Source organism: Glycine soja, chromosome 5 (assembly GCF_004193775.1).
Source record: "Glycine soja cultivar W05 chromosome 5, ASM419377v2, whole genome shotgun sequence".
Lineage (NCBI taxonomy): Eukaryota > Viridiplantae > Streptophyta > Magnoliopsida > Fabales > Fabaceae > Glycine > Glycine soja.
Window position 1 is genome coordinate 32,542,793 of NC_041006.1, and position 12,663 is coordinate 32,555,455.

Below are 12,663 nucleotides of genomic sequence, written 5' to 3' on the forward strand. Positions count from 1 at the left end.
AATTGATGTGTTATTATGTCTTGATCAGAGTGTGTGATTCTTGTGTAATGTGATTGATGATTGAAAAGTGAACTTTGAATGAAAAAGTGGCGGAATTACATGAGTTCCGTGTAAGTAAGTTTTATTTTATTTGGTTTATATGATATGTATATCAAGTTGTCTTGCTTCTCTATTAGTTAATAATGTGATAACTCATTCCCAATGTGTTGTTTGTGTTTGGATCATGTGATGATCTTGAACTTTGTGTTCGGGGGAGCAGATGACTAGGTGAATTGCTTTAAGGAACCTTGTGCTGAAGGACGTCGAGATACAACGCTCTGATAGGATGTGACATTGGGGTATAGAGTTTTATATTAATTGTATGAAGTCTTAGAATACCTTATTTGAGCCCAGATGACTTTATTATTTATTTGGACAAGTTTGAATATGATGTAGAAGAAAGTGAATATGAGCCTTTTATCTCTTTGAAAGACTTGTATTTAAAAATATTTAAAAAAAATACTTTTAATTAATATTTAAATTTTTATTCCTTTATTAGTATATATGTGAGGGATAGAGGATGTCACAGTATCAAAAATTCTGATTTAACATTGTTGCTACATTTTGTTATGCTTGGGAATGATTCGTCTTCTTCTCTTGGCGTCACGTTACTTGTCAGCCCCTCGGGATGAAGGGCTGCATAGAGAACATGGCTGGTATCACCAAAAGCTATTGAATCAAACCTTCCATATGCACCTTCCCTTCCCTTGGATTCTATGTAGTTTTGCAATGCCTTCTCGTTCTGTTTCAGTGTCACTCCATATGCACCTGCCCTTCCCTTGGATTCTATGATGTCTATATTTCTGCCAATCACAAGGGCAATAATATTAGTTTCCATACATAAAAGAAGCAACATTAATTACTGTTTAGAACCACAAAATGCAAGTGCCTGAGTTTGGATAGAAAACAAGCTTGGCACCTGTATTTCATGTAAGCTTAAAGCTTCTACATACCACTATACCAGCTACATTCAAATTTCAATTAATTGACCATAGCAATTGGCAATTTATACTGAATTATTCTAAATTACAAATGTTTATAAGAAACAAACCTGCAAATGACTAGCTACTTGCTCTCTTATCAAAGCAGGGATATTCATAGCTTCAACAATCCTCTTTGGCTTTGCTTCTGAAGAATAATCAAGGGAGAAGATTAATTACAATTATCATAGAATTAAGCCATATACATGTTTTTAAATACCAACTAAGAGGAAAACAAATGGTGAAGAATTAATCATACTGTCAAGTCCAATTTGCATAAAAGCGTTGACAAAATGCTGATGCAATTCTTTTTACCACCTAACACGTGGTTTCTTTGCTGGGGGTGCAAAAGAATCACCCGGTTCATAAGAGTCAGAATCTTTGAAATTTGAACCAATCTTTTCTGGGTCCATAACTGTTGAATCAAGAACATAAGAAGCAACATATTCAGAATCTTCTTTTTTTGGTAGCTGATTTTTACTCCAGAGTTTCCTAGCAACATGCTTCCACATAATCTTGAATTGGTTCTCATGCAAAGGCTTAATCCTATAATCACAAGCTCCATCTATAATAGCCTTCATCACAGTACTCTTAGCATCATCGAGAGACATCACTGCATATATATTGCACTATGATAATTAGTAAAACAAAGTCCAAAACTTATATAAGAATTAATTTATAGAACTAGTTTAATTAATGAGTTAGATACTGATAACTGGAATATTAGTTTCCACAGTCACATGCTGAAGGAATTCATAGCTATCCCCATATGGCATGTGAACTTCAATGAGTATCACATCAATGCAATCTTTCTTCTCCCGAACATAATTCAAAGCAAGTGAGGCATCGGAGTATGTGACAGCTGCAACATAAAAACAATCATCAACAAAAAAGATCAAATCTTTCTACAAGAAATTGTAAAAATTGAATATGGTATAAGTAATTAACCGCGGTAGTGGCATCGAAAACACATTTTCTTAATGACATCAAGAATAGTGGTGTCATGATCAACTGCAAGGACCCTAAGACCTGCTGGGAATTGAAAGAAAACCTTCTCAGTGGGGTACGTGCCCATTGCTTACAGGTTGTGACCTTAATTAGAATCGAAAAACCAAAGTGAGAAAGTTTTATTTTGCTATGTGGTGACTGGTGTAGTTACGAATTAGGATAATTGGATTAGTATTTATAACCGTTTCGTAATACACCTTTGTCTCAATTAATCAAAGATTTCTTGTGATCTTTGAACAACGGACAAATTTAATTCGAGCGGGTTAGCAACAAGAGCTCAAAACTGGCTGATCCGCTTTTTTTCTTCTTAACAGTCAGCATGTTGTGCCCCATTCCTTATAAATTCAACTTTTTTTAATGTTACTTGTTCATTGAATCTTCTATACGGGTCGTGCATGTTTTATACATGTTATAAAATAATTTATTACATAATTATTTCATGTACTAATAAAATAATAGAACACATGATAGAAGAAATCTATATATATTTACCAGCATCAAAATTGATGTTCTTGTCCCGTGTTGTGTCGAGAACATTTTCTGTAGTTATATTTTAAATATAAAGAATTAATGTGATACTAATTGAAATTAATTTTTAAAGTAAAATATTTTAAATCACAATAAAATCTCACATGTAAAAATAAAGGCTAAATTAATAATTTGATTCTTAAATTATTTAAAATAACTCAATATGGTCCCTAAATTTTTAAACGTTATAATTAGATCGTCTAATTTTTTAAAAATGCTTCAATTATATTTTTTTCATTAAATTTTGGTAGTTTTCAGTTATAAAAAAGTGACCTTTTTCATTAACGATATCAGTATGACAAAAAATGGATAATAAAGTAAATTTTCTTATCAATTCAAATCACAGTCAATTATAACTAAAATAATTTTAAAATAGTTAGATGCATGATGAGAAAATAATTATTAAAAAAAGAAAATTTAAAATGGAAGTAAATTTTGTACTAAGAAATTATTAGAACAATTTTTTCAATGTTTTTTAATTTTAACATAATATTTAGTAACTCGTCATGCAAACATGATGATCCAGAGTGGGAAAAAAACTACCTTAACAGAACAACAAAAAAGCAAACTTGGTGATGCATATATGCCTAATGTTTAGTATAATAATAAAATGAAAGCACGGTCATCCAGCCTATTGATGCCTAAAATAATAATGCCCAAGAATAAGTGTATGAAGGACTAAAAGTCCAGATATTGAACTCACAAATAAATATTTTTTTGCTCACGAAGTAATTGAGGACTGAATTAAAATTAAAATGTGATTGAAATAAATTATCTATTGCGAGATAGAAATCAAACAAGCAAGATAAGTGTAAAAATAAGAAAAAGTGAATATCCAAGAATTATGATTTCATGCGTATCTTAATCCTAATTCTAATAGACTCTTATGATTGTTAACTGTGGATTACCCAAGGTCAATTATTAGCCATCGATGATTGTCTAATAATGTTTTTTGTCTTAAACAGTATTCAATTAACAATTGACGTATTAATTTAAACCAAAGGACGAAGATTTATGACAATTATTAGGTTTAATTGTTCTTGTAAAATAATCTCAATGAGCATACATGTTCACTGTTCTCACAATCTCTAAGTGGTAAAGTTGTATATCAAGAAACACTCAAATCCCAATTCAGATTGTAATGGGATCAGGTTTGTAATGTAAGGTAGATGCTAAAATTGGAATAGGCAACAAAGGCTCCAATCAAGATACACAACATTTACTTCTCTTCTCTTCTTTTTTTTTTCTTTTATTATTGTAGCTGGCCGGGCCAATTTCTTTTTTTTTTTTTTGCTTTGCATATTTTTTTCTTGTTCTTTTTCACCCTTTTTATTTCATTTGTGAGAGTAGGAGTTTGTAATTTTCTTTTTGTCTTTAACTAATACAACCTGCATTGTTGGGCTCAATTTGGACAACTAAGGGGGAATTGTCTCAAAAGTATGAGTTCTCAAGAATGCTTATGTATGTCTCCTCTTTTCAGAAAAGTTCAAGTATGATTCAAGGATATGCATGTCAAAACAGAATATAGAAGAGATGCTACTAAAAAGACTAATCACACACATCAAGAGAATTGCAGCTCAAAACTCACATATATGAGGGAAGCTCAAAGAGAAATCTACAAACTTTTTGCTAATGTTCCTCCTCTTGAGAAAATTCATATTACCTCCATACAACTCAATTTCTTTTTTTATACAAACAGGGTATTTCTGAAAGCACAGTAATTCAACAAAGAGACATTTTCACAAATCATACTTCTTAAAAATATCAAAACATTGCACAGAGTCATGTCATATAGTCTCAAGTTGGGGAAGCAAATGGCATCCCTCCCCACACTTATACAATATAGTGCCCTCAATACATTTAAAATAAATACAAAATAGAAGCAAATGCTTAAATGGAAATAACAAAAGTACTAAAATAAGAGACTAAAAAGAAAATAATGGAAACTGAAAACAAAAGAAAAAAATGATTCTTTTCTTATTTTTTTAGCTGGTCCCTAATCAATAATCACATCCATGATCATTTACGACCTGGCGTGAAATTTTCAAACATATAGATGGAGCTTGTGATTATAGGATTAAGCCTTTGCATGAGAACCAATTCAAGATTATGTGGAAGCATGTTGCTAGGAAACTATGGATTAAAATCAGCTACCAAAAAAAGAAGATTCTGAATCTGTTCCTTCTTATGTTCTTGATTCAACAGTGACGGACCCAGAAAAGATTGGTTCAAATTTCAAAGATTCTGATTCTGATGAACCGGCTGATTCTTTTGCACCCCCAGCAAAGAAACCCCGTGTTATGTGGTCAAAAGAATTGCATCAGCATTTTGTCAACGCTTTTATGCAAATTGGACTTGACAGTATGATTAATTCTTCACCATTTGTTTTTCTCTTAGTTGGTATTTAAAAACATGTATATGACATAATTCAATGATACTTGTAATTAATCTTCTCTCTTGATTATTCTTCAGAGGCAAAGCCAAAGAGGATTGTTGAAGCTATGAATATCCCTGGTTTGACAAGAGAGCAAGTAGCTAGTCATTTGCAGGTTTGTTTCTTATGCACATTTGTAATTTAGAATAATTCAGGATAAATTGCCAATTGCTATGGTCAATTAATTGAAATTTGAATGTAGCTGGTATAGTGGTATGTAGAAGCTTTAAGCATACATGAAATACAGGTGCCAAGCTTGTTTTCTATCCAAACTCAGGCACTTGCATTTTGTGATTCTAAACAGTAATTAATGTTGGTTCTTTTATGTATCGAAACTGTTAGGAGAGAGAAAACACCTCAGCACTTGAAGGATTATGTTTAAGGGATTTTGGCACAAGTTCATTTATTTGGTAGCGCAGTAGTGCATTAGGATAATTCTGTTAGTGTTCCCTCTGCTTGCCTAGAGGATTCTGTTGGTGGCTGTTGTCCTATAGTGAGCACATATAACTATATATATGCAGTGTATTGACAGAAGGGAAATAAGAAGAATATAAGCAAAGTTTTCTCTCTATGTCTTAAGCTTTTCTACTCTCTTCTCTCTGCTTCTGCATTCTGCATTTCTGCTTCTATTCAGGTTCTTAACATTTGGGGCTTTCATTGAGCTCCCATGGCGGAACCTGACCGATGGAACCCCATCCTTGGCCGACTTGAGGCCGCCATTGCCCACTTTTCCGCCACCCAAGCCTCCATGGCTGCCAAACTAGATGTCCTTCTCCTGAAAATGGATAACCTGTTAATCAGCCAACACCCTCCATCTTCTTCTTCTGCGCAGGCACCCCCTGCACACGCACCCATGCCGCCGCCGCCGCCCATGCCAATTCGGCTTCCATGCCCCACGCTGATGTAACAGAGCCAAGCACCCATGCCTGCTCCTCACCTCCCTGCCAATAGCAAGGTTTTCTCTCTATGTCTTAAGTTTTTCTACCCTCTTCTCTCTGCTTCTGCATTCTGCGTTTCTGCTTCTATTCAGGTTCATAACAGAAACTAATAATATTGCCCTTGTGATTGGCAGAAATATAGACATCAGTTGTTGAATACATCAAATGGAGTGACACTGAAACAGAACGAGAAGGCATTGCAAAACAACATTGAATCCAAGGGAAGGGAAGGTGCATATGGAAGGTTTGACTCAATAGCTTTTGGTGATACCAGCCATGTTCTCTAAGCAGCCCTTCATTCTGAGGAGCTCACAAGTAACTTGACGCCAAGGGAAGGCGGATGGCCTTACTATTCTCTTGAATAACAAAATGTAGCAACAATGTTAATTCAGAATTTTTTATACTATATGATAAAAATTATGAGAATAGAATTTCACTATAGAGTTATCTGCAAATATTTTGATACCATTCTTTTGGCAATGAATTTAATTCAAAATTTGACTAGATAGATTCTCATATTACTAGTTGGTTGGGAGAGCCTTGAGAGTGTGCACTTTGTATACGTAGTGATTTCAGATTATCATATACATAGGATGCAGAATATAACTGTCAATAATTAAAGATGATTACTAGTACCTAATGTGAGCTATATATCCGGCCAATCCAATTTGTTTGCTTTTAGTTAATGTTAACAATGCCTTGAGGAAGGTTTGTATGGAATTTCTGTGTATCAATTAATGGACTAATGTCAATTGTATATGAGTTAATGACAGGCATGGTATTTATGTTATATTAATTGCTGAGTTACTAAAGGCATGAGGATAAGTTTGTTTGATAGTAGGATATGCTGAAGGGGAAGCTCTGAAATAGGAATGGAGATAATTGATTGTAAGACAAGAAAATATTTATATTCTGGAAGCTTATGAATATTTTTTTTTATATATTTTAAATATAGATTATATAAACAGGGTTTCATGACAAAGATCATAAGATTATTAGCCACTAGTGTGTAAAAATTTAATACTAATTTCTAAAATTCATATACTAATAATAAGTGAAGTGCGTACAGTTTACAAATTGGTGCATATAATTCTGTTCATCACTATGAAACAAAAGAAAGGACATTATTTGTCTTCAAAACGCATCTCACCAAGAAACTTATACTAAAACATGCTCGTCATTCAGGAAAAATTCAGGAGTGTGAGCAGTAAAAATTTCCTTTTAGTCAACTCAGCTTGGAGAGCTTCCAAGAAGTCAAAAGTTGTGTACAGACTATAGAGGTGTCTGTCTTCCGGACATTATATATACGTTATCTTTTTTCACACAAAGGTTGGAGGATGTTTCAACTTGATCATAAATGCTGTCTAGAAGTAATGAAAAAGGTTACCATTAGCTCATTGTTGTCTATCCATAGAGCAAAGCCATGTGGATGTCAACTTTTAAAAGTGACAATGTTATGAGTCTCACATTGAATATTAAAATAAGAAGCTTAATTTAGTACTCAGGTCATGAAGTTCTGCTACATAATGATTTAATCTTTAGGGTGGACTCTTCTGTGTTGCTTTAGTCACAACACTGGAGAGATCTATGCATAATAACATTAAGGTTTTTGGTGCAGAATCAAGAAGGGAAGATTTATATTTTCAAGATGGTCTTATATGATCTAAAACATGCTTCAAGAGATTGGTATACCTGAATTGGTCAATAGTTACAGTTAGTTGGGTCTTAAAAGGGGGGCTAAAGCGAGCCTACTCTAAATATTCAGACACATTTGTTGATTAAAACTTCATATGCTGATGATTTTTTAAAAACTGATAATAGCTTCATTCCTTTAGAAGTATTTTCCAAAGATGAGATGCAAAAGAATTTTGAGAAGACAAATTCAAGAAATTCCCTATAAGAACATGAAGGAGTTTACAGATCAGAAGTTTAAATTAATCAGTTAGTCCTTATAGGTGATATTCATTTAAGAATTAGTCATTGGATAGAAAGAAAAGTTAAGATTTACTTTTGTCCTTATAAATTGACATAAGGATAAAACTTAAGGAACATAGTAATACCAGAAATCGATGTATACTAATAAGGATGTATATGGACTAAATCTTTTTTTTTTTCAATAGAGGGACTGATTCTTAAGTGAGTAGCACTTATAGGAATCAAATGATTAATTTAATGAACCAATAAAGTGATTAATTTAACAATTTTTAGAAAGTTTGAAATGAAAAACTGTAAATCAGTCAACACCTCTAGTGTTAAATGAGAATGTGAGCAAGGATATAGTTTGAAAAACTAGTAAGAGAGTTTGCAGAGGCCAAATTGGATGTATTAATTTGACAGCCTTAATTGTGTATTCTGCCATTTGCTATCCAGATTCTTGCATGATTCTTGTTGCAATGTGAGATGCATTTCAGGCTACAAAGAGAATTCTCAGATAAATTATACACACTACTGATCTTGGATTTACATTCTAGAAGATAAATGAAATAAAGCTAGGAGGGTTTATTGATAGTGATTAGTGATTGTTGGTGAGCTTGTAGGAACTTCCGCTTCGGTAAATTATTCACCACAAAGTCCAATTTCTCTTGGTGAGACCAAGCACTTAAAAATCAGGCATCATGTTGGAGAAGCTCAGCAGAATATACATATCAGATCAAGTTTTAGACATATTAATCAAGGAATTGCCTAATGCTAAATTTGAGATTCCAATAAAGGTAGAATTTGCAACATGTTTGTTAATATATGATGCCATAACCTACTTGAAGTTATATTTGTTGTGGTAGTAGTGGTGGTGATATTAATTGTTCATTGCTTGTTGGCTATATAGAATATAACATGCCTACTTTTTGTATTGTGAGTAGAAGTTAGAAGTCCACCTTCCTTTTTCTCTTTTGCCTCAAAAAGCCAACATATTATGATGGAAGAGAAAAATATTTTAATTTATGACATGTAACATCAATAGCAACCTACAGTGCTGACAGATTAGTCTGGTTCTACGCAATTACCTTGGTGTAGGCAAAATGGTGACATATCTTATTCCCTGACAAAAAAATGTAACAATTTTTGTACTTATTATATTTACACATTTGTTCATTAAAGTTAAAAGAGTACATCATTTTAACTAAACAAAAAAAATTGTAATTCCTGCAAAATAAATAAAAACTATTCCACATGACAGAACTGGTCTTTCTTTCTTTTTGTTTGAAAAATTATCAAACTGCAATGAGCCAATGGGGAACGAAAGTAGCTTTAAAATACAATTTCATTTCTAGCTTGGTAAATATGTATTTGAATTTAATTAGAATGTATCGTCATCCAAATTTTTATACAATTATAATAATTATATTAAATACGTATTTAAAGAGATTTTTAATTGGTTAGTAAAATACAAATGCTTACAATAAATGGTATACCAAAACTAAATTTTATCTATTTTATAACATGATTGACGGATAATTTTGTCTTAAACATGTGATCATAGATTCGACTTTCTGTATATATGGTAGATCATCTTTTTATCTATCTTTTAAATAGATCTCGGTACCTCAAGTGATTTGTATCTAGCTCTCAGCTAGGGGATTTCCCAGGTTAAAAAAGAGTTTGCAAGGGAGCAACAAGAAACACCTTGCATCTCTATATAAATCGAAAGAAAACAAAGAACATTAAGAATGCAAAGAGAAAACAAGACTTAGCTGGAATCAGAACCCTTCATTGAATGAGTTCATCCCCAATCAAGTCTATAACTACAAACATCAAGCAAGTTTTGCTTGAGTCAACTTCTTTTCAAGATACTTGAGAGATGTAGGATTGATTTGAGTGAACACATAGTTCCCAGCAAAGAGATCACCAAAATGACCCTGCCCCTCGTTGAACCTTCTCTTCACCTTAGCACAAACAAGCATCACTTTTTTTATCATCCACACTCTTCTCCAACTAGGCACTTTCACCCTAAACCTTCTCCTCAATGGCACCCCTCTAGGCCTGCACCACTTCCTTGACCTAAGGATCACCCTTTGATCTCTTTCGTCATCAGAACATGGCTCATGCCTTAGAATTTGGTAAGGAAGCTTGATGGCACTAGCAGAAACCATCTCTATGGAAGACATGGTGGTGAGAGTGAAAAATCAATTGAAGACAAATTGAAGTAATTTGTAATTGTGAGGATTTCCTGAATTAGTTTTGAGGTGGTGTTGGTAACTACAATTTTTAGGAGCTGTTGATTTGTTATTACATGAGGAAGCTAGTAGTGGTTGTTGAAGTAGCATTGTATTTATTGTATTTTGGGAGCATTTATTGGTACATTACGTACACATTTCTATATGAACGAAAAAAGATTTTTCACACCGGGTCACCTATACGTCTCTTTACAACTTTGGAAGAAAGAGAAATATTATAGTGAAAAACCAAAAGGAAAATAATAATTTAATTTATTAAAATATACTTGTACTCCCGAGAGTACAGGTTGGAGTTGTTTTAATTTAGGATATGCTTTACAAAATTAGTTCAAAAGTTAATTGAAAGTTGAAAAGTTAACTGGTAGCTGAAAGTTAGTTGGAAGCTAGAAAATAATCTTAGGCCCCGTTTAGGGTGATTACTCGTTTTTAGTTTTGAAATTTTTAAGAATCAAAATTAGATTTAAATTTGAGTTTTGAGTTTCGGTTTATTCTTTGTTTTAAGTTTTTAAAGAGATGTTACAAATTGAAGATAAATCAAATGAGTCCCCCATTTTCTCTTATCTAACTCTACAATGAAATAATAGAAGTGACTGAAGTAGTAGGGTGGGAGTGACTATGGTAGCAATAGTGGTGGTGATGACAGTGATAGAGGTGGAATAGTGACAGCGACGATGGTGGCGGTATGGAGGAATGACGATGGTGACAATACTTATGGTGGAATAGTGATGATTGTGTTTTAAAACCCTAACTGACTCGACTAGTCGGACCAGTTTGACCATGACCTAGAGGTTTGGCCGAGTCGAGTTGCCTATTGGATCAACCATGCATTGAACCTAGTGCAACCCAGTATGACCAGTCGGGCTTGCCTTTAAATTGATGACCTATTGACCTGGGTCGGGTCACGCCTAACAGGAAACACACTGGGTCATTCAGGTCAATTAAGGCTAAGTAAAAAGTTTTAATTTTTTAAAATAAAGATTGGTTAATGCAAGTCAATTAGTGACCTATTGGTTCGATCATTGACCCAGTGATCCAATGTCTTGATTGGGTCAATCACCAGTTTGATTTTTAAAATTATAGGTGGTGGTTGGGTGGAATAGCTCAATGGCGGCAAAAATGACAATGGAGGTGGCGGTAGTAACGGTGGGATGGTGTTGACAGCAACGACAGTGTGGTAGTAGTGGTGGCAGCGATGCTGGCGATGGTGGTGGTAATAGCAATGGTGGTGGTAACGAAAACAGTGGTAGGGTGAAATAATGGTAAAGGCACTGACAACGACGATGGAGGTGGTGGAAAAGTGGCAACGATAATGGTGGTGGTGATGGTAGTGGTAGTGGTGTGGTGGTAGAGGCAGCAAAGGCGAGGTACGATAGCAATGATGGTGGTGGTGGAATGGTGGAGGCAATAGTGGTGGTGGTGCAAACGAGAACAACGGGGTGTGGTGGTGGTGGAATGGTGACAGTGGAGGTGGCGGTGCGATGGCGGTGGCAATGCGGTGCGGTGGCGGTCCATTGCATCTCAATCCACCAAGATCAAAGTTTCAAAGGGATTTGATGATTCTAATGAAGACATGCCCATCAGTTCTTCCTTTAAACAACCCTCTTTTTCTAAGACCAAGCAATAGGTTTTATTTCTTTTACCTTTTGTTTGTTGAATATTGGATTTTAAACGATGTAAGTCCCTTTCAAAAATCCAAAGACATTATTTTCCAAGAAACTTTGAGGGAAATTTATTTCAAACGATCTCGATCTAGAGAATTTCTTGAGATGGATCTTTTGAATGGAATACTAAAGGATAAATCCTGGCTTTCTACATTGCAAGATGTCAATATAAATTTCTAAGCATTTATGAATTCTTTTTTTTTTGCTACCAAATTCTATTAAGAACTATAGAACTAACTTATTAACTTTCGATAGGAAAAAGAAGTTCAAGATACCCTAACTGTTAGCTCTATTGCGAAAAGTGTAAACAAGGAAACAATTGGTAAATGTTTTGATCCCTAATTATTTTCCAATACGTTCATTTCAATATCAAAAATCAGTATTAATAGATATGTTTTCTTCCCAAAAAGATTTAGATATGCCAGTTTCAACAACGAATGCAAGTAATGCTGGAGCGGCAGAAAATCTAGAGGAACAAGAGGATACACAAAGCCATAGTGAATCCTCCCCATTGAAACAAATGTCACTCCCGGAACCAATGCTCGAAGAAAACACCGTTGAGGTGGATTCGAATCTTGACCATTTTATGAATTATGAAACTAAGCAACACCCTCCAACTGCAAAAGAGGAACTTCCATACATAAACCCTGTTGTTGCCTTTGTCTCCATTCCAATTGTCAAAACTAATGAGCCAATAATTTACCAAAGTATGTAACAATAGGTGGCATCAGTAATCAATTCTATGTATTTTGATGATTAGAGTTAACTCTATCTTGATTTTGTTGTAGCAATCGTTGAAGAATCCCCAATTACAAATGCAGGAAATCTCTAAGGAGAGACAGTCCAATAGATGTTGATCCATTTGCATTTATCGACGTTTTGTCTTCTAATTCGATGCCATCC

General features: G+C 34.1%; 1 protein-coding gene across 1 annotated transcript; it reads right to left on the minus strand.

Moving 5' to 3' along the window:
* Positions 1 to 562: 562 nt before the first annotated feature.
* Positions 563 to 2,094, minus strand: LOC114411303 (two-component response regulator ORR21-like). Its single transcript, XM_028375024.1, has 4 exons — positions 1,968 to 2,094; positions 1,729 to 1,881; positions 1,338 to 1,632; positions 563 to 842 (listed from the first exon to the last, which is right to left on the minus strand). The coding sequence occupies exons 1-4, from the start codon at positions 2,092 to 2,094 to the stop codon at positions 563 to 565; spliced, it is 855 nt and encodes a 284-aa protein (XP_028230825.1).
* Between the last annotated feature and the right edge of the window lie 10,569 nt (positions 2,095 to 12,663).